The sequence below is a fragment of the Filicampus tigris genome, chromosome 8 (genome assembly GCF_054856515.1).
Source record: "Filicampus tigris isolate MCC_2025a chromosome 8, RoL_Ftig_1.0, whole genome shotgun sequence".
In the NCBI taxonomy this organism is placed as follows: Eukaryota; Metazoa; Chordata; class Actinopteri; order Syngnathiformes; family Syngnathidae; genus Filicampus; species Filicampus tigris.
This window is the reverse complement of record NC_141224.1, coordinates 8200833-8227074: the sequence shown is the minus strand read 5'-3', so window position 1 is coordinate 8227074 and position 26242 is coordinate 8200833. Positions and strand designations below refer to the sequence as shown.

Genomic DNA, 26242 nt, shown 5'->3' with positions numbered 1-26242 from the left:
CCGAACTATGACATTAGTTCATTTGAGATATGACTCACTCAATGTGTTTTGCTGCAAAATAATTTTGGGTTATTTTATCGGTCAACTTTGACCAAGGTTATCCCATTAAGTTGACAGGCAAATAAATCTACTCATGTTTTGGTGAAGATTTGCGAGTGAAAAGTGAACAACATTTGTTTGTCGGCCCTTCAGTGTTGGTGGTCCACCAAAGTGGCGTCATGGGCTGCGGACTGCGTAAGATGAAGCCTACATCGGAGGAGAAGTCACCGGGCAAAATTTACTCCACACTGAAGAGACCTCAGGTTGAGACCAAGGTGGGCATGGCCTATACCTACCGTTACCTGGACTTCCTCATTGGCAAGGACGGTAAGACAATTTAATGCATCATTTCATCTCTGGATTTCAAAAAAGACTTGCACAGATAAGATGTTTAATTTTTGGAACGGAGCAGTGAATTTCCCTTGTGGATGAATAAAGTATCTCACCATTAGCTAGTTATTAGCAATCGAAAAGTGAAATTGACTTGCTATTTTTTTATTTGTTTTTAAATCTAGCACACAAAAAAAATTACAAATTGCCAGATTTTTCATGTATCAATATTGGGCTCAGTTCAAAAATACATATTTGAAAAAAAGGCCAGTTTTGTTTTTACGTGACCTGAAAGTTTCGTAAGAGCATTACCAGAGCTATGTTAGCTTGTTAGCTACCACAGTCAGTCCGGATCACGACCACTAGTGATGTGCAGATCGATACTGACGTAGCGATACCTCTAATACCAGATCTTTGTGCCTCTAGAATCAATTAAACAATCAAAATTTTTTTGATTCTTTAGTCATTTGAGGTCACCAAAAGAAGCAAATAAATGACAGATTTTTCAGGCAATTTGGGGATTTAAAAGCAATAGCAAAATGAGTGATCTTTTCATTTTTTTGAAACTACGAATGATCCACTGATTACTCTGCTTCTTGATGATTGGAACTTTCCAGTCGCATTGTTTCTGTATAAGGCTTCTGAGCGAGGCCGCCGTCAATGTCACAAGCATTTAGCGCTTAAATTCATCTACTTGTGGCTTTTTGGGCGACAAAACAAATTAGACTTGATGCCTTTTAATTAGTTTTACGCCGCTGCTCTCTAAGCACTTTTTGCTCCCAATGACAACACATCCAAGCCATGGTTATTCATCCTTTGCTGGGAAGGGGAATTTTTTTCTCTCAAGATGATTGATTTATGAAGTGATTATTTTAGAGGAGCACAACATTGTTGGTAGTTGCAGAATCTCTTGAGGTCTCTGAAAATATTGGGATATAAACCTTTGCTGATGTAAGCAATTTATGAATTGATATTTGTATGCAAGTGTGAGCTAAATGCAAATATTCATTCATTCATTCAAACACAGCTGTTTGGAATGATGATGGCAAATGTTAGATTCTAGTTACAAAGGTAACATCATGTATCATCAGGGCTCTCAATGGACATCGGAACACAACGCACGAAAACATTTTAAACAGGAAATCGGCCATTTTGGTTCGAAACAGCAATTTTGGGCAAATTTGAAGGCTCACAATTTGACAAACTCCCACGAGGTAATTTTCCCAAATGATCCCCAATCGGAAGAAGGTAGCATCGACAAATGGCTGACGGTAAATTGCCAAGTTTCTTTTGCCTACACCATTGGTGTCAAAGTGGGATAACCATTTACAAGGACACTTGGTAAGTCAAATTAGCCCCCGACACCAGTTTAATCAACACCAAATTGGTTGGGCATATCAATCATGGCAGTGTGCATGAAAAAGTCTGTTGGAACCATATCCAAAATTGAATAGGAAATCATCCATTTTGTTTTGGGGCAGGGCTTGATCATTTGGATGCTTCACCTTCAAAAAATGAGTACAAGAGCTCATTTAATCGCTGCTTGCAGCTTTGATTTATCTTGGTTTGGGAGGTGATGTTGTAAACATAGGTAATTATGAGTAAATAAATAGTCACTGTCTTTTATTTTAATCAAAAAAAGAAGGACTATTGCAGCTACTGTGGTAAACAGTCAAATGTATGCATTTTCTGGCTGTGTTTGTAACAGGCTTTGTTTTCACTTTTGTGGGTGGGATAATGGGTGAACCGATTCTATAGAGACATAGGGGGGAAAGAGGGTAATGCTGAGTGTGCATGTTTCTGCCGGTGAAGGCAAACTCACCATATTGTTTGCACTGTAAAAGTTTTGCATCTGCTGACTGAGTGGGGGGAAAAAAAAGGAAAACAGCATGCCACCGCCCACTTGGCGGGAAGTGAGGTGAAGGCTGAGTTCACTTCCTTGTTTGTTCCTCTGGGTGGAGGCTTTTTTTGTTAAATTTAGATGCCGGTGCTCCTCTGCTGCTTGTCCAGACTGATTGCTTTTCACCACAGTCGATAGGGACGTATTGATCCCAGCCAGAGGCCAATCACGGCCAATGAAGCTTTGCTTTGATGCTGGCTGAAAGGAAGCAGCGAAGAGGCAAACAAAAGCAGATGCCATGAGGTTAGGGTGGCTGCATTTACTATACGCATCATTTTTCACACAATTCAAAGTGAATGTTAAATATGACGTGTATATATGATACATTACAGGTGAAATATATATTAAAATATTGTAGCCTACATTGCTACAGTATAGACATTAAATATGATGTAAATATCAGGTTCCCTAATTGGTCCCTAAGTGTCCCCAAAGCAATGTCCAAATATCCTTGAAATATTCGCTGGATGTTGCACAAATTTTTCCAAAGTGATCCACCGGTTTTTCCAGAGTGTACCCGAAGGTTTTCCTGTGTTCCACAAAATGTCACCAAAAAAGGCCCTGAAATTCTTCCCAAATCTTCCTTAAACCTCCGCCAAATGTTCCCTAAATGTACCCCAAATGTTCCCTAAATATTGCCCAAATGTTCCCTAAATGTTTGCTAAATGTCGCACCAATGTTTCCTAAATGACCCACAAATGTTCCCTAACCGTTCCCCAGTTTCTACTCAATGTTCTCAAAACGTTACCGAAAAGTTTTCAAAGAGCTTCCCAAAAACGTCCTCAAATCTTCTCCAAATGTTCTCTACTTGCACTCCAAATGTTCCCTAAATGTTCACTAAATGTTCCACAAATGTCCCCTAAATGATTCCCAAATTATTGAGGTATAAAAACATTACCTCTATTTTTTGAGTCGCAAGACTAGAAAGGAGGCGGAAAAAGACGGTGAATTCCCAACTCAATGTCACGCCGGCCTTCAGTGAGAGGGATTCAATTCCAGCTCTCCAGCCGGTGAGCCGCGGGGATAAGTCGCAGCTCCCCCGCCGTCCCGCCACTAATCTCCCTCCGGAAAGACATTCTGGCGTGACGCTTTCCCGCTGACCTCTCCCGCAGCGAAGAGCTGCATCTGAGAGCCACTGATGCAAAGACGAGGGGGCGGCAGGAAGTCCAGGGGGCGCCGACAAATAGTTTTTTTGCACGTCCCTCACCTGACGCCGCGATGACTGCTCATGTCAATGGAGGAGGGGGAATTCAGGGGATCTCTTTTCATTTCAAGAGGTGATTTCAAAAGGTGTGTGTCACATCCTTTCCTTTCGTTGTGAGGACATGAGTCTGTTTGTGAGATTGCTTTGTGAGGATGCATTGTACAGTGGGGCTGCACTGCATTGTGGGACATATGGTGGGGCCCTATGGGGTCACCTAGCTTGTATTGCGGCTTGGTGGGTACGTGATACACTTTGGGGACTGTGGGGGCACCTGTATGGTGGAGATGCATTGCTCTGTAGCAGATCCATTCCCACGGAGGGCCTTAGGGGCGTCGGCCATCGGTGACAATTGCTCACTCTGATTGGCTGTTAGCTAGCGAATTAGTGCCTGAGATACAGTTGGATACAAAAGCAAAGCAACTGCAAAAGACTATGGCATTTTTGCTCTCTAGAAATGGTGGGGACAAAAAGCATGGAGTCAGACACATCGCATCTAAGTTTAAAGTGTATCTCACTCACCCATGACGACCCCCCCCCCCCCCCCCTTCACACACACACACACACGCATAGCCTCATATGTCCTCATATATTCAACAATTGCATTTTGGGTAAACCGGATTTGTGCTTTCCAGAGGCAGAGGCAGTCACATCAACATCAACAACGCGGAAGCACTCTCTCATCCCCGTGGCGTCGCCATCCCAATATCAGACGCTTTTGTTTTTGTGTTCGTGGCGGCTGTGAAATAAAAGCAGATGACAAGCTTTATTACTTAGAGCTCTCCTCCAATTTACACTGGCTTTCATCAGCCAAAGCTTATTTTGGTACATTTGGAAGCAGTTTAGCAGCCCGTCGAGGCATCGCTCGTGCTCGCTTGCTCGCTGTCGTGATGTCACACTGTGGCAAGAAATGACTGCAAACTTTGTTCTTTCTTTCTATACGAAACACAAACAAGACATTTTACAGTTAAAAACTTTGAGTTTGAATAACCCCATCGCTATGAACGTTACATCGATTCCACACGATCACCACAATTCTGAAAATCTCATTTATAAAAGAAAAGTAAAATATTAACATGGCTTGTAAAGTAAACCCAAGATCCTCCAGTCTTTTTTTTTCTTGCATGCAGACACCAATCAAACACAGAAAGCAAAATTGCTGACTGAGGCAGAAAAGCAAACCACGTCTTTTCACACTTATCTTGGAAAGTATCTTTAATTATTTCATGAAGCTGTGCGTTTTTGTGTACGTGTGTTTGTAATGAAGCATGGAATAAGAAAAAAAAGTAGCATATATGGACAAGGTCATTCTGGACGCACGGAGGAAGCAAAATGTGCTGATGCAGTGAACTCTTTCAGCCACCGGGGCGGCGCCGGCTGGCAGACTTTCAGATCTCACGGCAGACATGTGCTCCCTTGAGGAAGACGATATCTACACATACACGGGCACACCTAAACACACACACACACACACACACACACACGCAGACTGACAGTGACAGACAGAGCAAGGGCCAAGTGATTGTTTAAGAAGCAGACAGCTCACGCACACACTCACGCACACAATAATTTACACTACCACACACATTCACACACAGACACACACACACACCTCTTCCATACTCTTCATCCATCCATCCCGTCCCATCCTGTCATCCTGACACGCTAATGGAGACTAATCAAGTGTCGGGGGGAGCACAATGGGCGCTTCATCTCCAGACTTCCCGGACCACCCAGCTACCCTCCCACCATGTCATGTTTAATGTGATTTATGGGCAGAAATGACTACATGGACACTTACTGACCACTTCATTTGGTACACCTGCCCATATCATATTGAAGTTGGAGTTAACTGTATCGAAATCCTGTTGTAACTAAAGTGAATCTTATTGTAACCGGAGTGATTCATAGCCTATTGTAGTTGCAAAGAATCCTTTCGTAACTAGAGTTGATCGTATTGTAATTGGAGTGAATCACATCGTAACTAAAGGGAAATTGTACTGTGATTAGAGTAAATTGTATCATATTGTAACTGGAAAGAAACATTGCTTTTGTAGTAAATCGTTTCATAATTGGTGTGAATTGTATCCTATTGTAATTGTAACAAATTATTAATAGGGTTAGGGTTAACGAGAGGAAGTTGTATCGTAATTGGAGTGAATTGTTTTGCATCAGTCCGCTGATAGTGTAGTGGTACACACGCCTGAGTTGTGTGCGGGCAGCGTGGGATCGATTCCCGCTCAGTGACAGTGTCTATGTGTGCCCTGCGACTGGCTGGCGACCAGTTCGGGGTGTAGTCTGCCTTCGCCCATTGACGGCTGGGATAGGCTCCAGCAACTCCCCGCGACCCTATATAGGATAAGCGGTTTGGAAGATGACATGACATGACATGTTTTGCATCATAATTGGAGTGAATCGTATCGTTATTGGATTCAATCGTAGTGTAACTGGAGGGAATTGCCCATTCCATTCGTCGTAATTGGAATGAATTGTATCACATCGTAACTGGAAAAAATCATATCGTAATTGGAATTAATCATATTGTAATTGGAGAAACTCTACTCTAAATGTATTGTAACTGGAGTGAATTGTATTGTTATTGGAGTGGATTTATTGCTACGTAATTGGAAAGAATCATATCATAATTGAAGTGAATCGGATCGAAACTGGAATAATTGGATTGCAATTGGATTGAATTGTATCGCACCATGATTGGAGTATATTGCATCCAATTGTAATTGGAAAGAATCATATCGTAACTTGAGTGGATTGTATCGTAATTGGAGCAAAATATATGATAATTGGATTTTAATTGGAGTTAATTATCATAATTGGAGTTAACTATATCGTAACTGTGGTAAGTCGTACTGTAATTACAGTAAACCTTATGACATTGTAATTGCAGTCAATTGCACTTTGCCGTAATTGGAGCAAACTATATTGAATTGTAATTGGAGTTAATTCTATCTAACATAATTGAGCATTATTGTATGGTAATTGGAGAGAATCGTATGATATCGGAATTGAAAGTTTATTGTATGGGATCAAATTTGGAGAGAATAGTATCACACTGGAAGTGGAGTTCATTTGATACTCTTGTTTTCAGAGTGTACTCTGTCACATCAGAATCGGAGTAAATTTGATCTGATCGTAATTGGCGAGAATCGTATCACATCAGAATTGGAGTTAATTGTATGGTGTCTTTAAGACACTCTCATATTAGCGTAACTTTATTCGTATATTGCAGTTTTATCAAACTCTTGGCAGTGTATTGTGAACATGTCCCTGCTATAATCTACACCACTAATTACCACAATAATGGCCAATCAGGCCTGACTAATCAAGCACAGATCCTCAGTGAGAGCAGCACGCGTGACCTTGAAAAGCAACAGAACAACTTTTTCCTCATCCGGCAGGTTGCCACCGTCAGTGCTGTGCTCGTCCATAATTGATGAAAGTTGCATATCATTAAGGCGACTTGAAAGTAAGATGGATGTAATTGAACAGATGTTAGCATATGGCCAGCGTGTGCTAATTCACAATTTGCTGATGTAAACTGCAGCGTGCCAATGGATTTCCTCGGCATTTCTATTCCTAATGTTTCTCAGAGGTAAAATGCAGCTTTCGCAAAGTGCGTGTTTTGCGTGTGTGTTTCACATGGTTGTGATTTTGAAATTGTTTTTATTTTGTGTAAACAAATAAGTTCCTGTCGGTTAATGATTTTCCCCGTGTCATCTTTTAGGTTGTTTTTGGATTTCTTTAACTCCCAGTTGAGGTTTACTGTAAACTACACAAACAAAGACAATTACACATAAACGTGCCTTACGAAAGTACGTTAGCTTAATGCTAACACACAATGCAAAACGCCATAGACAGGCTAACGAATAGCATCTATGTGGCGGTGATATAACACTTTAATACAATACAATAGAATTTTATTTATATAAGCAACAGATCAGAGAATATAACAATGCTCATAGGCGTATATTCTTTATCCTTTGTGAAAACCAGCTAATGTTACTGCAGTTAACCACATACTTAATATATGATGGACTAACAACTGGCCCATCACGGTTGAAGCCAGAGGGCAGCCATCTTACGTTGCCACTTTTACTGACAACTTCTGTTTGGTTTTCACTGAAAACACTTATCAGTGCATTTTTACGCCAGTACGAAAGCCTCCAAAAGAACAAACGTCATTCTTTGCATTGACCATTCAGAGTATATTACCTCAGTATTGTGAATCGTGACTTACAGAGGTTAGGTTTACATTTTTTTTCCTTATGGGATTTGCTTTGATTTCATTAATGATGGTTCTGACAACAGGATACAGATGAATCTTTCAGATAAAGTTAGGGTTAGAGATCATTTATAATCGCATTCTTATGGATTGTTCTTTTTTTAAGAAGCCTGGAACACAAAATTAGTATTTCCATTCATTTTAATTGGAAAAATGGCCACAATATAAATATTGTCATTGAGAACATTTATTTTCCCCAAATGAAAAATGGCCAAAATACCAAAAGGGCCAAGTTTTGTTTTTTTGGTTCTTTTTTTTTTCCAGATCTATGTATGATCTCGACATATGAGTAAATTGAGTTAGGATTGTCAAGGTACGTCTGTATTTACTGACCCTCCCTAGGGTTTCTTAATCCATGAAATTGGTTGCGTCGAGCCAACATTGCTGCCTTCCTTTGCGTTCAACCACAAAGGCACATTCTTGTTTTTGTCATTCTGTCGTGATGAACACGCGAGCCGTAGTTGGTGTAAATGGGACGGACCTTTGATTCCTGCCGCGGCTGGTGAAGGCTCCGCTGATTGTGGCGCTTTTTGCATGCACGCTGCTCTTTGATTGCAGCCATTTGTCGGCGTGATGAATTTGCAGACGTGCAAGAGAGACGAAGAGGGAAAAGCAATCACAGTTCACCTTCCAGCGGTTGCCGTGTGGACAGATTTTCTCAGTTTGACGCCAGGATTGTTCCAACACGCCGAGCTTGGTCGCGCTCGCCTGGATGACATGGACGACATCGCCCGCATTGCCTTGGTGGCATGTTTGCTTTCACCATCAAAAGTATGCTTCAATTCTTGAAGGGAAAACAAAGGCACACTTGAATCCCTCATTTGAAACCATAACCCAGCTTTGAAACAACCATTTTGAAACCCGAATTCTTGTTTGAAACCAGTATTTGAGGCCCTAAACTCGGCTTGAAACCCTAACTCGGAACCCGAAGCCTTACTTTAAACCCTAATGTGAAAATCTAACCCTGAAAACGTGGCTTGAAACTTTACTTTGAAGTAATAGCTTTAGTTTAGAATTTAAAATACTTTTGAATCCTAATTTGAAACTCTGATTTTAAACCCTAATTTGAAACCTTTAACCTGAATTATTTGAAATCTTAACCTTTGCTTCAAAACCTATTCCCGGCATGAGACTCTAAAGTTGGCTTCAAACCCCAGTTTCAAACCCTAGCCAGTTTTGAAACCCCAATTCGAAACTCTAACCTGGTCTTGAAACCCAAATTTGAAACCGTAACCTGGAATTGAAAACCTTAATTTAGACTGACCTTTGTTTCAAACCCCAATTCATGTTTGAAACCATAATTTGAAACTTTGAATTTGGCTTGGAATTGCAAACCCTAAACCATACTTAAAACTCTTATCCGAACATCTAACCCGATCTTGAAAACCCAACATTGAAATTCTAAACCTGGCTCAAAACCCTAAAGATATATTGAAACCCTAATTTGAAACCTTACCCATGGCTTGACACCCCAATTTGAAATATGACCCTAGATTGAATCCATTATTTGAAACCACAGCCTTTGCTTCAAACCATGATTTTAAACCCTATCCCAAACCTCAAACCCTAATAGTGTTTTGAAAGCTCAAACCCAATTTGAAAGCCTAACTGAGGCTTGAAACCCTAATTTGAAAATCTAACCTTGTTTTGAAACGCTTCAACCAAGCTTGGAATAACCTTGCCTTCAAACACTAAATTGCTTCCCCGCATATCCAAGGTAGGGAATCAACCAAACTCCCCAAAAAAAGCAAATCACACCCTTTGTCACCCTTTAAGTCAATAAATTAAACTGCAAATTTAACTTCATGATGTTAGCCTGCAAAAAAACCCATAAAGGATACTAAAATGTAATAAGTCAGAAGTCTAACCAGATGAATCTGCATGCAGTGAGACAATGAGCCAATCCATCATAAGGACACGAGCCTCTCAAATTTCACTCCTCTGCGTCGCCTTTGTTTGCATTGACACCACAAAGGTGGGTGTTAGATTTTTACCAGCAAAGACCACCTGTCGCCTAACGGGGAGGTTTGGTCCCATCTATAATTGGACTTAATTACTTCTCATGACGCAGGGTGATGGATTGACCACGTCTTCCTATTAGCATACGCTCGAGCTCGCCTTTCGTTTTCCGAGACGACACCTCATTAGGTCGGCGAAAAAAAATATCACTTTGATACCACTGGTCAGCAGCAAATTTGAATCAGAGAGTGCTTTAGGTGTTGATTCCAAAAATGTCGTCTTTTTTTTTTTTTCGAGCACATTTTGGAGATATTTGGAGATATGTTTTGTTTTGACGTTTGAGCTTTTTAAAACTCGCACAATATGGATTTTACCTTACATTGTAAATTTATCGCTATGACCTTTCAGAAAGAAATTCCACCTGTTGCTGAAGCTAACCCTTAATTCATAAAAATTACTAATTATATTACTATAGTAGTATTCTATTAAGTATTATTATTATTATGAAAACTTGCGAAAAAAAAAAAAATCTAGAAGAGATTCAGAATCTGCACTAAAATTTAACTTAAAAAAGTTCACTTGCAGCTCTGAAAAAATGTCGTAAAAATTTGACCTCTGTATTCGCCACCTTTTTGTTTGTTAATCGTGCTAAAATCAGGCAAATGTCTGTTTAACGGTAGGAGAAGTGCTGCGCCAGCTCTGTCCGAATGTTGACGGGATCCGCCATGTAACGGAAAAGTTCACCTTTATTTTTTGTATAACTGCTTTCAGTGTGTTTTTCCACCTATAATAGCGAATCGCAACATTTGTTTATGAAATAAATGTTTTGATATTCTTCACCTTTTCTTTGTGAAACATGCTTAAAGAAGTCATTTGTAGGTTTTGAGGGCATATGCCATGAGGGTCGAACGATGAAACATTTTGGAGATAAAAGTCCATTTGAAGTCGAGTGATGTCATTGATTTCATGAAAAGCGGGGGGTGCATCCCTAGGACAATTTAAAAAAATCACCTCTTGACACCAGTTTGACCAATTGACACAACATTGGGTGGACATGTCTAACATAAAAGGACGAACGAAAAAAAATATCTCAAGGACACATGCAACAAATTGATTAGGGAGGCCAGTTTGGTTTGAAGTCAACATTTTGGGTGAATTCCAGGGCTTGTACTTTGACATAGTCCAACTCGGGAATTTGCCCAAATGAGCCCCAATTGGATGCTGGCCTCCAAGACAGCTGCGGATGCTAAATTGCCAAGATTTTTGCCCTTGCAGTCTAATGTGGGCAGAGCACGGTGTCAGAGTTTGGCGATCAATTTGAGGATGGCTGGGACGTTCTCCAATTGACAATTGATTCATGGAAATGTTAATGTACTGTGGTTAAAGTTTCATCCATCTGACTCCGAGGTATCAGTTTGTACGTTTACCAGGTCAAAAAGGCTACAAGTACAACCCGTTGAAAAAATTATGGACTCACTAGTCACAGACGATGTTTGTTCAGTTGTTTATATTTGTAGAAACAAAGCTGAACATAGTATGACACAAAACTAAAGTCATTTCAAATGGCAACTTTCTGACCTAAGAGGAAGTCAACTCAAACGTATTTTTTTTTGTCAAGAATATTTTCTATGCAGTCCCACATGGCATTCTGACTAATATTGCGTTTGTGGAATATGAGTTAAGCAGCAAAATCCACCCATTTTTAGCCATCTCAGGGGGCGGCCATTTTGTCACTTCTGTCGACTGAAAATGGACTGACTGCACCAAGTGGACTGACTGACATGAATCATGGCTCCACTTCGAGTTATGTAAATTGAAACAAAGGAGAGGCTTATCAAACTTATTAAAGTACTGTAAATCATCACGCAATATCGCAAAATAAGTTGGTTGTTCTCAGTTAGCTGTGTTTAAAATCTGGACAAAGTACAAATAGCATGGGAAGGTTGTTTTAAGGCAAGAATACTGGTAGACCAAGGGAGACATCAAAGCATCAAGACTGAAAACCTCAAGCATTATGTTTCGAAAACAGAAAACTCACAGCAAAACAAATGAGGAACAAATGGGAGGAAATTGGAGTCAGCTGTGACAAAATTGTAAGAAACCGCCTCAAGTAAATGGCATTTACATGCAGTGGATGATGGATACATTTACCAACTGTGGATGACTGGACGAACGTCATGTTCAGTGATGAATGGCCAATCTGTTCTGGGCATGGTGATGATGCTGGAAATTTAGTTTGGCGTCGTTCCAGTGAGATTTGTCTGGACGACTGACTCGTTTATGATATGGGGCTCCATGTCAGGTAAAGGCACTGGGGAAATCGAGTTTGGATGTTTCCAAACTCTAGAACTCAAATGTTAGGGTACAAAAGTAAAACCTTTGGGTGTACAACACCAGTGACTTATAGCATTCTACTTTTTACTCCAAAAACTACAATTTTCTACTTTGTTTTCTGAGAGTGAGACCAGCCAAGGAGTAAAAGACAATGGGACTGTCAGTGTTTAATGGCTCGGTAGATAGATAACAGTGAGGCTTGACTACAGACCTGAGGCAGTAAAACAGTAGATTCAACATGCTGACTTGAAACCGCAGCAAACGGCTCACTGGAGGCCTGGCTCGGTCCCGCAGTCAGGAGCAATTTGCAAGCTTGAAACCGTTTTCGCACGGACGCTATTTTTAGACGCGCCGGTGAGGTGAACACGCTTGAGAAATGTTTCGTCCAGACTTCGGGCTTGTTCAAGGAGACACAAACACTTTTTGATTCTTTTCCGGTCACCACTCATTGACCAACACTATGTTTCTCTTTGGATGACCTCACTGTTTGGGAAAGCATAAACAATTTTAGTTTTAGGGAAATTGTTTCTTTTGAGTAGGATCACTCAGTTTCACTCCTTTATCATCTTGACAAAGGTACGAAGACCCAAGTCCCACTCGAGTCACTTGATTTTGAGTATACCGATTCTGATCTGATACCTTTGCAATGCATTAAATGGGAAGTCAACCCAAACATATTTTTTCCAGAATATGTTCTATGCAGGCCCACTAGTTGAAATACGGCATTCTGATTAATATTGTTTGTGGAATATAAGTTGATCAGCAAAATGCACCCACTTTTAGCCATCTAAGGAGGCGGCCATTTTGTCATTTCTGTCGACTAAAGATGACATCGAAGTTGCTCAGGGCTCAGATAACGACCAATCACGGCTCACCTGTTTTCTGAAGCTCAGCAATGATTGGTCGTTATCTGAGCCCTGAGCAACTTCAATGTCATGTTCAGTCGACAGAAGTGACAAAATGGTCGCCCCCCTGAGCTATCTAAAAACGGGTGGATTCCTCAAATATAATATTAATATGAATTAGAATGCTGTTTTTAGACAAGTGGGCCTGCATAGAACATATTCTGGAAAAAAATATAAAATATGTCTGGGTTGACTTCCCAGTACAAAATGGCCGCCCCATGAGATGGATAAAAATGAGTGGATTTTTCTGCTTGATTAATATTCCACATACGGACTGTCAGGCTAAAAATTGATAACCTCCAAAACAATAACTAGTCATATCTGTCATGATCATGTCATAGGCCAACAAAACAAAGTCTCATGAATTCATAGTGTAATTCAAAGTAAGAAAACATAGCACATGCTTAAAATTCCAAAAGCAAACAGGAATGATGAGATAAATCAAGTCTGCAGAAAGCACATAAGGCTCATTTTTCGCTCGGTCAACAATTTGCGCGTCCTTGAGGTACTTAGCTTAGCCACATCCTGGCCAGAGACGCGATGCTTAATAAGAACAGAGGTTCTCAGGGTAAACAAGGCATCTAAATGCAAATAAGGCTGCGTTCTCTTTTGTGTGGGCATCTTTTAAGACACCAAAAGCCAGCCTGGAAACCGTGGAGACATCCACCAGCTAAAACTCAGCTAATTTTCTCTTTGCTCAAGACCCCAAACGTCATGTATTCAAGGCACCAAAGTGGCAAGGCGGGATGAAACTACCTATAATTTGTTCAGCAAAAAGCTTTTTAAAGAGAAGCATGTTCAGGGATTAAAGTGGACCTCCATCCCAGGAAGCGAATGCATTTTGTCCGTCTTTTCCGCCGCTGACAGTTGCCAAGAGACGGCGGGATATGAGCGAGGAGGTTAGACGTGGAGGCTTTTTTTTTTTTTTTTTTTTCATTCCGTGCTGCATCATGCAGCCTGCCGCACACAACTTCCTGGTAGACAAACACGGCAGCATGAGTCAAATATCACATGTTCTGCTTAAAAGGAAGAGCTGTGGTTGCCATTAGCATAATTTGGACGTGGAAACGCGACAATTACACTCTCGGCGTGCTGAGGCGACGCCGCGGGTCGTCCATTAGGTGCACTGGATTGGTGGGTAATTACCTTGTCCTTAAAGACAGCAACTGCGGCAAACAAATTACTGTATACTAGGGCTGAATGATTTATCGTTTCCTGATCAAAGTTAAGTTTTCAGAAAACTCGATCATGTGATCGCAATAGCAGTTTTTTTTTTTTTTTTTTTTTTTGTTGACCAGTCTGACTGACCCAGGATTATTAACAGATATGTGCCACCTCCCTACAATCCTGCCAAGGTAAAATATTTGAAGCGCTGTGCTACTCGTGGACAGGTCACGCTAACCGGTCAGTATTAACCTGCTCGTCATGTTTTGTAATCTGTTTTGAAATGGATTCTGCATGCTAAATTGACTTGGGCGGCCCAGCGTCTACTGTAAGATATCGAATCCTCTATCATTTATATGATTATTTCAATGTTAGCTCTGTTGCTACACTAATGTCACGTCCAAGAGGGTAACACAATGACAGCCACTTTTGTTTTACATCATCCTTGTGCCTCACTCTAGCGGCATGACCAATCAACCTGCGCTTAATCCTACTTTGGCCTCGGTTGAGGTTCGTGTACATGACTCGGCAATAAGGAAGAGACTCAGCTAAAAGGACTCATCTTGCGTTTGATAAAAAATAACATCTGATTCCCAAGACTTCTGGGAGACTACTGTATGTGCTGATGAGATGAAAGTTGTACTTTTTGGAAGGTGTGAGTCTCATTACATCTGGCGTAAATGCAATAAAGTACCAACATACTGTCATACCAAGAGTCAAACATGGTGGTGGTAGTGTGATGGTCTGGGGTTGCAGCGCTTCCTTCACGACCTGGACGAATTGCTGTGATTAATAGAACCATGGATCCTGCTCTTTACCTGAAAATCTTGAGATGTTTGGCCATCATTTTGTAACCTCAAGATGAAGCCAAACACATCAGCAAGTCAACTTCTGAATGTCATGTATGAATAAAACAAAAACAAAATGAAGGTTTTGGAGTAGCCTAGTCAAAATTCGAAGTTGTATCTTCCCAAATGCTGTGTCATGGCCTTAAAAAAAGCTGTTCATGCTTGAGACCCCTCCAGTGTTGCTGAATTTAAGCAATTCGGCAAGGAAAATATTTCCACAGAGATGTGAAGGACTCATCGCAGGTCATAGAAAAAGCTTTTTGATTTTAGTTCTCGCGGCTGAGGTTGGCCCAACCAGTTATTAGGTTTAGGCAAGGACTTTTTCACAAAGGGCCTAGTTGCTAAATATCAAAACTGCATTTTATGTTTACATTGGTTGTCTTTATCTGATATTCACATTTGCTTGAGGATCTTAAACATTAAAATTGGGGATCTTTGCACTAAGTAAGAATTTGAGAAGAGGGCAAATACTTCTTCACTGCACTGAATACACTCGGAAGCAATTCTTATGTTTAGTTTTTATCCTTGCATTAGATAAATGGCTTTTAATGTGTTGATGGTATGATGTAATTCTCTGTCACATTTGCAAATGTTACTGCACATTGAGAACATTGCACTGAAGCTTTCTTTAAAGGAAACCGTGAATCAAATTGAAATTGCTGATTAAGAAATCGGCAACGCGGCAGAGGCACAAACGACGAACCGTGAAAAAGTATGCGGTCACCGTGCTCTATATACCTTTTGTGACCGTTTTTTTGTGCGGTGAGATTTTGCTAATGGAAAATGTGTGCCTTGGCTCAATAAAGGCTGGGAAACGCTTGGCTTGGAAGATGTTGAAGACTTGGGATGAGTGGCATATAGTCTTTCATGAGACAAAGCGTCTGAGGAAGTGTTTTGACTTTCACTTGACATTCCTCTAGTGCGGAGCTTGAAATGTCAGTGCTGCAGCGACTGCGGCGGTCGTCCGCCTGCCTGCCTGCCTGCTCCGTCGCTTCATAAGCGAAGGGAGACAAATGCGACATGTCACCTGGGAAGTCCTCGCAGAGGGACTGAAAGACAGAAAGACGAGACGGCTGGGAGACGGTCTGTGTTTGGAGAACTCTGGAGATTAATGTCAGGATTCAACTGCGCATTGTGTCACCACCTAGGAAGCGCCGAGGAAGGCAGAACATGCAGTTACAATCTGCAGTTTGGCCTACTGTTAAACACCCCTAATAAAAATGACACACCCACATTGTGTGGCGTTTGTCATTTCCTAAAAAGAAGACAACTGCACTTCAACAACTGTTGTGTATTTTTAAGAAAGTGTTTTTAAATCTTTTATTGTCTGCCATTTTTTTATATTTGAGTATCTCCTATTTGCTGCTGGCAGTTTGCAGTGTTTTATTTGAACGGAACGTTCCCATTTCCTCAAAAGAAGACACACGAGTCATGTTGCTCTTTCCTAAGATTTAAAGTTTTGGAGAATTTACCGCCATGAAACAGTTTGTTTCATTTTCAATTTCTTGTTTACACAAAAGACAAAAAGCTCTATTAACTAATTTGCACTGACTATTGTATTGATTGTTACACCCCTAGCCCAACTTTGAAACCCCAACCCCGTCTTCAAAAGAAAGAAAGAAAGAAACCTTATACCTGAATTAAAACACTAATTTATAAGCCCCAAAAACCCTGCTTCGAAATCCCAACCCGGCTTGAAAAACCCTAATTTGAATCCCGAACTCTATGCGTGGCTTGAAACCCTGCCTTGACACAGTCATTTGAAAGTCTATGTGAAGCCCCGTCCCTTTGTTGAAACCCTACTTTGCAACCGTAACCCTTTCTTGAAACCCCACTTTAAAACCCCAACGCTGTCTTGAAACCCTACTTTGAAACCTTAAAGCTACCTTGCAAAGCCCTAATTTGAAATTGTAACCCAGGACTGAAACCCCAGTCTGGCTCAAAATCCTACCCGTATTTCAAAACCCTTACCGGGGCTTGAAACCATACCTTAAAATTTTAACCCAGGTTTAAAACCCCAATCTTAAACCACAACCCTAATTTGAAACCTTAATTTGAAGTCATGAGCCTTTCTTGAAGACTGACTTTGTAACCATAAATCTGTCTTGTAACCCTAATTTAAATTTAAACTTGGATTGAAACACTAATTTGAAAGCCCAAATTGAATCCCCAAGAAACCCTACTTTGAAACTCCAAAAGTATCTTGAAACCTTATTTGGAACCATAACTGAGGCTTGAACCCCAAATGTGTGTTGAAACCGTAATCCGAGTTTGCAACCTTTCCCAAGGCTTGAAATCATAATTTGAAACTCCAAACCTATGTTGAAGCCCAAATTTAAAACCGTATCCCAGAATTAAAACCATACTTGAAAGCTTACTTTGAAACCCTAATCCAGGCATGTTGAAACACAAATGTGAAAGGCCCAACAGCGTTTTAAACCTTGCTTTGAAACCCTGCCACTGGCTTCAGAACCCTACCAGATTTTTGAAAAGCAGCAGTGGTGCAGTGAAGTGAGTCCACGGGGGGCTTTGGAGTGGCAAAGGCAGAAGCTGCTCGTCTCCCACCGCGAGCAAAGGAGGATGAGGAGGAAAATGTAAGGCAATCTAAGGGTAGAGTAGGTGAGGACGGACGCGTCGGCGTTTCGGGGGCTAATGACAGGAAAGCGGGCCACCCGCGGGGGTCCCTGCAGGTCTCAGGCCTCGTTTTAATTGGCCGCTGAATAGCAAGACGGCGACTTCACGGCGAGAAAAGTCAAGTGTGAAAGGCCAATTACAGCCACGACTTGATGAGGGCGCACACGTTTATGTGGAGCACCCCATTCATTATTCATGTGCTCGCATACAGGATGTATTACGGTACTTACTTGAACTAATGGGACTTACAGCGTGCTTCATATTAGCGGTAAACATGTTTGACCTGAGTTGACTTGTTTATGAAACCCTACTTTGAAACACTAACCCAGGCTTGAAACCCTAATTCCACACTAACCATGGCCTCAACCAGGTCTGGAAACCCTACTTTGAAACCCTAACACTGGTTTGGAAGCCTAATTTGAAGCCCTGTCAACCCTGTCTTGAAAGTTTACTTCAACACCCTAGCTCCATCATTGAGACCGAAAGGATAACAACAACAACAACAACAACAACAACAACCTACTCTGTCTTAAAATCCTACTTTGAAACCCTAACCCATAATTGAAACACTAATGCCAATTTAAAACCCAATATTGCGGCCTCATCCCTGTCTTGAAATTCTACTTTGAAACCTCAACCGAGGCTTGAAACCAAAATTTGAAACCGTTATTCAAACTTGAAACTAATCCCTTCTTAAAACCTTACTTTGAAACCCTAGCTCAGGCTTGAGGGCCTAACTTGAAGACCAATACCTTAATTTGAACTCCTGACACAGTTTGGAAACGCTAATCTGAAACATTAACCCAACTGTGAAATCCTAACCTTATTTTAAAACATTAACCCTGTCTTAAAACCATACTTGGAAACCTTCGTTTAATCTTCAAACCCCAATACTTATTTCAAGCCCTACCTTGAAACACAAACCCTGTCTTGAAACCCTACTTTAAATCTGAAATTTAAAACCCAAATAGTCCTTTACACCCTGAATCCCATTTTAAGGCCCTACTTTGGAAACCTAATCCTGTCTTGAAGTCCCACTTTAAAAACCCTAACCCTGCCTTAAAGGTTAACTCAGTCCTGAAACCCTAATCCTATTTTAAAACCCAACCTTAACCCAACCCTGGTTTGAAACTCTAATCTGAAATCCTAACACAGTTTGGAAACCCTAATTTGAAACCCTACACCCAGTCTTGAAAGCTAAATTTGAAACCCTAATCCTGGTTTAAAGTATTGATTTCAAAACCCAACTTTGAAACCTTTATCCTTTTTTCAAAAACATACTTTGAACCACCTAAACTGATCTTAAAAGCCTTACCTGACGCTACAAACCTGTCCTGAAACCCCAATTTGAAACCCTACTGCAACCCAGGCTTGAAACCCAAATCTGAAACTCTAAGATTAACCTTAGTTTGAAAGATGAACCCAGGCTGAAAACCTAACCTTCATTCGAAAGCCTGACTGAGGTTCAAAACCCTAATTTGAAACCTTAACGTTGGTTTGAAAGCCTAATTCCAGTCTTGAAACCCAATTTTGTGTCTTAATGGAGGCTAAAACAAACACACGTCAGACCCGCAGACTCTCTTCATTGTTGGTGGCAGCCGGGCGGCTAATGGATGCCAGCCTACTTTTCTCTGCGCATGCAAATGTCTCTCCCGGAGGCGTCGTGCGTGTGCATATTAATTTCATATTTAGTCATCTATTTTTAAACCTGCTGACTGATGGCGGGCCTGGCACAACCGAGGTGTCAAAGTCGATTTGATCTAACGCCGATTGTGTGACTTTCTCACTTTTGAGGAGGAAATGTGCTGCTTATTGTTACATTTCATCTGCCACCTCCGCTTGCAATTGATTCATTTCTCTTTAGCGTGATATAGTTTGATTTATGCCTTAGTGTTCTTGCTCCGACGTATTATAAAGATCCTGAGCAAAATCGATAAGGTGCTTGGTTATAATAGTTTGGGATTTTTCATTTAAGTTTTTATTTCGTTTTGACTGTAGTTTTTCGGGCTTTCATGACAGGTTTAGCATTTCAAATTGGAGTTTCAACCAATGGTTAGGGTTTTGAAAAAGGGCTTCAAGGCAGGTTTGGCATTTGAAATTAGGGTTTCAACCTATGACTAGGTTTTCATGTCACGGTTGCAAATCAAGACAGGGTTACTGTGTCAAATTGGGATGTAATACTAGATTAAGGTTTTAAACTAGGGTTTCAACCCAGGGTTAGAGTTTCAAATTAAGTTTACAAACCAGGGTTAGGGGGTTCTAACCAGTGTTAGCGTTTCCACTCTCACTTATGGTTTCACATTTGTGTTTCAAGGCGGTTCAGCAGACTGATCTTTGACAAATTGATCAGATGTCATTCGAAATGAGTCGTCGGCTTCTTGTACAGGCATCAAAGAGCTTCAGGGATGTTTGAAGCTGCCCGATAACGTTCATGATCAATAAACGTCGACCTCAGAACAAGAATGACCCAGTCGATGTAATTCTTGCTCTGACATGAGACAACAATCTGGGAGAGTTAATTAAAACGTAGCGCTAAGGCTCTTGATTGAGTGGAAATCACCCTCAGGGACTAGAAAATAAATAAGGATTTTTTTTTCTGCTTAACAAGGTCCTTGTTTTGTTTTACATTCACTCTGTGTGAAACATTTAACGTGCTTCGTCACTGGCTTGTTACACACTTACTTGATGTGCTTGTTAAGGGTTTCAAAGTAGGGTTTCAAACAAGGGTTAGGGTTTCAAGTTTTGTTTAGGGTTTTAAACCAAAGTTAGCGTTTCAAATCCGGGTTAGTGTTTCAAGCCTGGCTTTCACTTTCAAAGAAGGGTTAGCGTTTCAAAATAGGGTTTCAAACGTAGATTATGGTTTAAAATCAGGGATTCAAGACAGGGTTAGAGTTTCAAACGATGTTCAGGATTTCAAATTAGGGCTTCAGCCCTGGCTTTGGGTTTCAAACAAGGGCTAAGGTTTTAAATGAGGGTTTCAAACCAATTAACCAAAATTAACCAATTTTCAAACCAGTTTCAATTTAGGGATTTAAGGTATGGTTAGGGTTTCAAGTTAGAATGAAGGTTTCAAACCTACCTTGAGATTTAAAATGTTGATTTTCATCCTGTTTTTGAGTTTGAGACAAGGGTTAAGGTTTCAAATTAGAGATTCAGACCCAAGGTTAGTGTTTCTAATTAGGGGTTTATGACAACATTAGAGAATGACATTATGGTTTCGAGCCTAGTTTATGGTTTTGAATTAGGGTTTCAACCCCGGAGTAACATTTCAAATTAGGATTTCAAATCTGGGTTTGTGTTTCAAATCAGGGATTTGAAACAGGGTTATGATGCGTCTCAAATTTGAAATTCAAGCCTAGGTTAGGATTTTCAAATTAGGGTTTTGATGGATGGTAAGGTTTTAAATTGGCTATGGGTTTCAAACCAGATAGCATTTCAAACAAGGGTTGGTTTTTCAAATTAGGATTTCAAATCTGCGTTTGAGTTTCAAATTAGGCTTTCAAGCCTGTGTTATTCCTGGTTTAGGCTTTCAAATGAAAGGTAGGGTTTCAAATGAAGCTTTCAAGGCAGGTTTTCAAACGAGTGCACCTGCTCTTGCCCATTTTCAGCAAGCAGTTCAATTTGGTCTCCATCCATTCATATTGTACGACTTGTTTTGAAAATGTTGGCAGTGGCCACCTGCTCCCAAGCGCCTTGGGGTCTTCCGGGTGTCAACGTGGTTTGCGTATGCATACAGTCTGCAGTTCACACTGTAGCACACCACCGTCACTCACTTGTTCCTCCGCCACCATGTTCACGGAGCAGATGTTCTTTTTACACATTTACATAATATTTATTTCTGGATGCCCGCAACATGAATATTCACAGCGCATGTATTGTTCATTGTTTTCACATTGTTTTTCATAAACACTTTCATTTGATGATTGTTTCTTGCCAGCGCAACTGAACTAGTCGTGAACAGATTTTTCATACAATTTGTTAGCTAGCATTGGTATGACCCAGTTGGTACATTTAAAAAAAAAAATCAAATCTGGTGTGGAATATGACAATCCTGATCCAGTTTTGTAACACAGCTCTAGCTCAAAGTTAGTTGGACTCAACAATAAATCACTGCAATCGTAAACTGGCAGGGCTAATTTTATAACATTCCAGGGGGCGCTCACGAGTACATTTGGGAGGGTCAGTGATGCACTGAGATCAGTGATGCAATTCTGTACTTTCTTGCCGCCAAATGCCAAAGAGCGTCGATTGAGAATTTTTGTTTTTATTGCTGTTTGTTTACTTTAAATTGTACAACTAATTTTCTTGAAAATGAGTTCCCACAAGATTTTAGCAGGTTTTTTGCACTACAAATTAGTGACGTGTTGTGGGGTTACATGAAAACGTAATACATTGTTACTGTTGCCGTAGTTACCTTAACCTAGCGTGAAACTTTGATGGTGGGATATATTGTTTTTGATCACGTTTAATCATTGTTATGCAAAAACATCACAACTGTTTTCCTCGAAAAGTGTTTCTCACAAGATTTGATAGGACATTTATGGGAAAATTGGGATTTTCTTAAATAAAAGGGATTTTTTGGGGGGGGTTACGTCTGCCCTAAATAATTACAGTGAAAGTGTGAAGGTGAAAAATATCGTTTGTATAACCAGATTACACGAAAACAGCACAACTGAGTTTCTTGAAACTTCTGATTTTAGTTGATATTTTATCGGAAACATGATGTATTATAATGACTGGCTCATTTTTAGGGTTATTTGGAAACAACACAAGTAGCTACTTCTGCTGAAAATGCTAGACTTCACTCAGATCTAATCAGGTATTTTATGTAAAATCGATGATTGGCTGTAATGTCGTAATTTGCCATTGTTAATAAGATTTCTTTGCAAATACAGCCAGATTATTATTTTTTTTTCTAATATTTTTAAATTTTAAATTAAATTTTTTTGGGAGGGTGGGGTGGCAGTGATCCTGGAAGCGTTTTTACGAGATCCGAGTTGTTTTTTCAACAAGGGAAAAAAGATGTCAGCCCCTTTTGGTTCCACCACTGTCTGTAAATTCTAGGCCGTAATTCAGGAAGGAACATTCCAGTTATGACAAAAAAAAACCAGCCCAAAACACAAGCTGAAGTGAATGTCAACATAAATAACAATGTCACAGTGCGTAATATCAGTGCAGACAAACACGGAGGGTGGCGTCACGCCACCTCCAGGTCCAATTTCCTCCCTGGATTGTTTGCTGCCATCTTTGATTAGGAGCTCTCACTCCATCAGCCATTCGGAATCCAAGCCCCGAGGCTAGCTCCGCCGTCCTCATCGTACATCCATATAAACAACCCCGCCCCAAGCCTCGCTGTGTTTAATGCTCCTGTCTGACTCTGCGCTAACACAATTTCACGGAAAACCAATTTGTTGCCTGTCAGACAGAAAAGCGTCTATTTTTGCCGTGATTTGTCATAACGCCGGTTTGTATTATTTGAATGCTACATACACAAAAAAGCCAAACACTTCCTGTATTTCATGTCAGCTGTTTTTTTTTTGTTTTTTTTACATAGTTACTTTGATGCTTTGTACAGCGGTAGTAGTAATGCACTACAAAAGTAACATACGTACCTGATTAATAAATGTGCTTCTCATAAATTACAGTCTTACTCTTTTACCTGTTGTAATCTCAGTAATGGAAGTAGTAATATGTTTGGCCTTCCTCTATTCATTGGCTGGCTTTTCTGCAACTGCTGACATTGGATGAAATGGATGTCAATCATTATAGCAGCACGCACTGCCAGTCGTGTCAGTGGCAAATAAATGTGACTTCATGACTTATGCAAATGAATCACCTTTATACAGGCCTTAAATAATACAATTTCTGCGAGTATGTGTACTCTGATCGAAATAGGGTTTTCGAACTTGACCGTCCAAAACCGACTCGGTAGTGTCCTGTCAAAAGTTTTGAAAAAAAATACCCCCAACACCAGTTTCATGGACTGATATGAAATTGGACATCTACCAGAACGTGATGCACAAAAAAGGAAATTGACGATTTGTACGGACATCAATATAATAACTGTATTAGTGGTCATGATAGTAAATAAAATAAATCTAATATATAGTGTATCCTGATTCCTATATACATGATTACAATAATACACATTATTATATCAGGTGAAATGTCAAAATCTAGAATTCTACAATTGTTGTGTTGAAGTTAACACAGACAGTTAGACTCATTAAAATTCAAAGACAGTTATACGCAAACAGCTTCTGATTTGTACATTTTAGATGCAACTTGGGCGACATTGACACTTGCATGCCTCCACATGAACATTACTGGTCGTGGTTGTCGACCACAAATCCAGAAATCAGGCTCTCGCGGAGATATTGTGATCTCCGATGATGAAATATAGCGTGTGTGTGTTTTTAAAAGAAGGGATTAATAGCGTCTCCCAGAGTGATTAGCGCCCACTCGGGGAAGAAGTGGCCTGCGGCTGTGTTTCCACGGCTAATTGAAAGCGCTCCTTATTTACTCTTCTCTGCTTTTCACTTCCTGCTCTGATCCTCGTCGTGCCGTTATAGCTTCCCTCCACCAGGAGTTCTTCTCGCACCAAAGGCAAGAAAACCAAATTAGGGATCACAGAAGGATTAATGCGCCAGTGGTGCAGGAAGATGGAAATGGAGGAGGGGGGTATGTTTCAGTCATTTTCCAGAGCGGCCTATTTCTTTGTGTTAATTCCTTCACGCCTGTTAGTTTCCAAAGCGGCAGCATTGTGGTGCAGTAGGACACTGTGATTGAGAAATTCGGGGGGAGTATTTTTAGACGGGCGCTCACTAACGCCCCCTGAGGACATCATTCTTCTTCTTCTTTTGCTTCTTCTGTCAGCGCTTCCATAATACTTTGCTTCCTGGGAGGACATGCTGGGATGTCAGATTTGCGCTCTTGTCACCTCGCTAGCAGACACAATTTTCAACCAGTTTTCCTCATGGTGCTGACTCAATGTCAGATCAAGGACTTTGTTGATTTGGTATCGTAAATTCATGTAAATGAAGTTATGTAGTATTCACATTAGGCCTGGGCAATTGATCGAAACATCGTAATTTCAATTCTTACGATCGGAAAAACAATAGAAGAAAAACGATTAATTTGCCGAACGGCACTGCATGTATGCAAATTCCTGCGTTGTGAACACACCCTGAATGCACCATGTTGCTTAAAGAAGAAGAAGAAGCTATTGCCTGCTGGTTTTAGTGTGCATAGTTCGATAGCGCCTACCCGAGGGAAGGAGCTGGAAGAGGTGGTGACCAGGATGTGAAGGGTCCGAGAGAAATTTGTCTGTCCTTGTCTTGGTTCTTGCAGTATGCAAGTCCCCGCACAGAATTTAAATCTATGAAATCCCTTTGGAGCAGGGGCGGAGCCAGAACGTGGCTAATGGGTGGGCCTGGAAAAATCAGGGTGGGCCTGAATATTTCTCTCACTTTGCACAATCCTCCTGTCCCGACACATCGTATATCGCACTCTGTAGAAGGTGCACTGTAAACAAGCGGACGTTAGCCACTCCTGCTATCCTGGTAGCATTACGTATTCGTAATGGAATGTTACTATAACACTCTAGCAGTGTTACTATAACATGTTATCGGTTTAAAGTTGTTGTTTTTTTTCTGACTGTACAATAAATTATAAATCAGAAAGGTGATAAACTTACCTTTCAAGCTTCTACCTTCTTAGCTGCCTGAGTTCCCTCAGCCTTGAAATGTTACTCCTATGCTCACTCTAGTGTTGTTTCGGGATCTGTCCAAATCCATCTTTTGTTGCTTCTTCGTTCTGCTTCTGTTCTACGCCCAGTTTTTTGGCAAAGCTTTTTTTTTTTTTTTTTTTTCCGTATGTGGATATTCCGCAATAGCTTCGGTCCACTGTCCACCAAAAAAGTCACAAAAATTCGATTTATACTGAAATCACGATCTCCTCTTATTATCCTTACTCATTGTGAAATCTGGAGCTGTTCTTATTATTCTGTTGTCTGAATGGCACCAGGTGGATACACAAATTAATTTTGACCTTTTGACATTTCATTGTTCTGCCTGTGACTATATGTCAAAATAATGATTTTCGGATCAATTAAATGAAATTGGTTCATTTACTGTGGCACAGTTGATAATCTCTCATGGCGCAGTGGCTAGGGATCACTGCTGTAAACGTTACCCACAATCCATTGCTAAATTCTCTATCAAGACATTAGCCATGGCCTCCCTTCGACCTTAGTCAGACTTGAGGCATAGACTCGACCGTGCGAGATGTTAGCGATTTTCGCTAAAGGGCCTGATCTCCGAGGCTGAGCAGCTAATGCGTTTTTATTCAACAACGCTGGCTGATTGCGGCTCGTTAGCCGCCGCTAACGCTACTGCTCCCGGACCGCCGAGCCAACGAGCACGTGCGGCGTCAGCAATCAGCCCTGATTGGATTTTGATCTCCACCGATTAGGTCTGGAGCGCCGAGGCTAATTTAGCAAAACCAACCTGAAGTGAATTCTTAATCACTTTGCTATCTGAAATGCAAATTGTCAGATCTTTTATTTATCTTTTTTTTTTTTGTAGGACAGTTTTAATTATAGTTAACTACTGTTGCAGCTGCAGATCC

At 40.7% G+C, this 26242-nt stretch overlaps 1 protein-coding gene across 1 annotated transcript in view; it reads left to right on the top strand.

Annotated features, from left to right (window-relative positions):
* rftn1b (raftlin, lipid raft linker 1b) overlaps positions 1–26242 on the top strand; it is a 77786-nt gene that overhangs the window by 12480 nt on the left and 39064 nt on the right. Inside the window, exon 4 of the mRNA XM_086038852.1 lies at positions 193–366. Within this exon, the coding sequence (XP_085894978.1) occupies positions 219–366 (148 nt within the window). The 5' untranslated portion in view covers positions 193–218. The remainder of the gene's footprint in view (positions 1–192; positions 367–26242) is intronic.